The sequence below is a fragment of the Camelina sativa genome, chromosome 16 (genome assembly GCF_000633955.1).
Source record: "Camelina sativa cultivar DH55 chromosome 16, Cs, whole genome shotgun sequence".
In the NCBI taxonomy this organism is placed as follows: domain Eukaryota; kingdom Viridiplantae; phylum Streptophyta; class Magnoliopsida; order Brassicales; family Brassicaceae; genus Camelina; species Camelina sativa.
Window position 1 is genome coordinate 4,205,152 of NC_025700.1, and position 1,644 is coordinate 4,206,795.

General features: G+C 38.5%; 1 protein-coding gene across 1 annotated transcript; it reads right to left on the minus strand.

Annotated features, from left to right (window-relative positions):
- LOC104753349 (UDP-glycosyltransferase 74D1-like) lies at nt 911-1,609 on the minus strand. The gene has a single exon (XM_010475613.1). It carries the CDS (start codon nt 1,607-1,609, stop codon nt 911-913), a length of 699 nt encoding a protein of 232 aa, XP_010473915.1.

The window sequence follows — 1,644 nt, forward strand, 5'->3', positions numbered from 1 at the left end:
CAGCCGTCCCGGCCTAACCTAAAAGTTTTCTGACTAACAATTCCTTGTTTAAACCCAAACATGATCACGTTATCTATTGTCATGTTTTTAGGCTTAATTAGAAAAGAAATCAAGAACCTAGAATATCAATAGGGACCAGTGGAAATAAAGAGAGCAGAAAGGAAAAATATGGATAACGTAACGTCTCTTATTATATTTGTACTAGGAGACCCCTTATTGAGTCTAGAAATTTATATGTTGGTGGTAAGTTTACAAATTAACTTTTTCAAATCTACGAGCAAAATAATTCATAGACCAAATTCTCAATGAGTCAATGATATAATATTTAATAATTTGAACTAATCCACTAATTCTATTGTAGGACACACATCATACATGCTAAGCCAATATGAATGCTAAATAATCAAAGGTAAACGTCGAGACACGTATGTGTATATTTGAGACGATAGCTACTCGTTTTCTGGCTACATATTTGCCACGTGAAAACCCGATCCAATCGTGTATAAGATATCTAATTTGCACCTTGGGATGTTCGCCCCAATTGGATACCTTTCGGCCCGAAGATGAATGAATAATGTTCTTTTTGTCGGTTTACATAATGATGTTTTTTTTTGTTTTGGCATTTCGTTTTGCTACAATTATTTACCAACATTAAATTGATATTTTTACCACGAACCTAAAAAGCTGCATCCATATATATTACAGTAAGGAATTATTTCGCAAAATAGCTAACTACAATTGGAATTTGCCACTTAAATGTATTTTAATGCTTGGTTTTAATTTCGATATGGGTCACATCAGGTACTAATTATTGATTTAGTAGGAATAGGATAATATTCACTATTCACCATTATATTATATCATTTAGATTTCATTTTGCATATAACTGATATGATACTATCCACCATTATCATTTGGAATTCATGCATACTATAATAAGCATGAGAGAAAAGTTAAGAATTACCTCGACTTCGAGTTCGTCGAAAGAGTTAACCAAGAAGAAGTCGATGTCGTCAACATTGATGAACTGGCTACTAATGAGCTCAAACAACGGCCGGCAGAGATTGTTATCGTACAGAAACACCGGCAAGTCATTACCCTTCAACGGAGGCATCGCAGGCAAAACTACATCGTTTTGAAACTCCTTGAACTCCCCACGCAAGAAATGAACATAGATGGCGTTCACGGTGGAATTTTGAGTGAAAAACGACGCCGCAGCGACCCCGGGATGTTTCCGGCAAACATCGAGAACATAAGGCAGACAAGAGTCGTAAACGACGGCGTTTGGTTTGGGGTCCATCGAGGAGATAAGTTCAGATAGGCTTCTAGAGACGTTTTCTTGGAACTTTGAGAAGTAGTCGGGAGATGTGTCGGTAGATGGGTGGCCTTCCTCGAAGCCATCGTCTATGGGGACGAAAGAGAGCGGAAGAGCGGTGGCTCCGCCAGAGATAGCACGGCGGAGGATGGAGTTGTGGGTGGAGGAAGTGGTGAGGAATGTGACCGTAACGTTTTTGGAGATTAAACGTTTTGAGAATTGGAGAAGAGGGTTTATATGTCCTTGTATCGGGAATGAGAAGACTAACACATTTGCTTTAGCATTTTCTCCCATTTTCTCTCTCTCTCTCTCTCTCTCTCTCTCTCTCT

Coding starts and splice junctions, on each gene's coding strand:
- LOC104753349 (XM_010475613.1), bottom strand. CDS start 1,609: ATGGGAGAAAATGCTAAAGCAAATGTGTTAGTCTTCTCATTCCCGATA.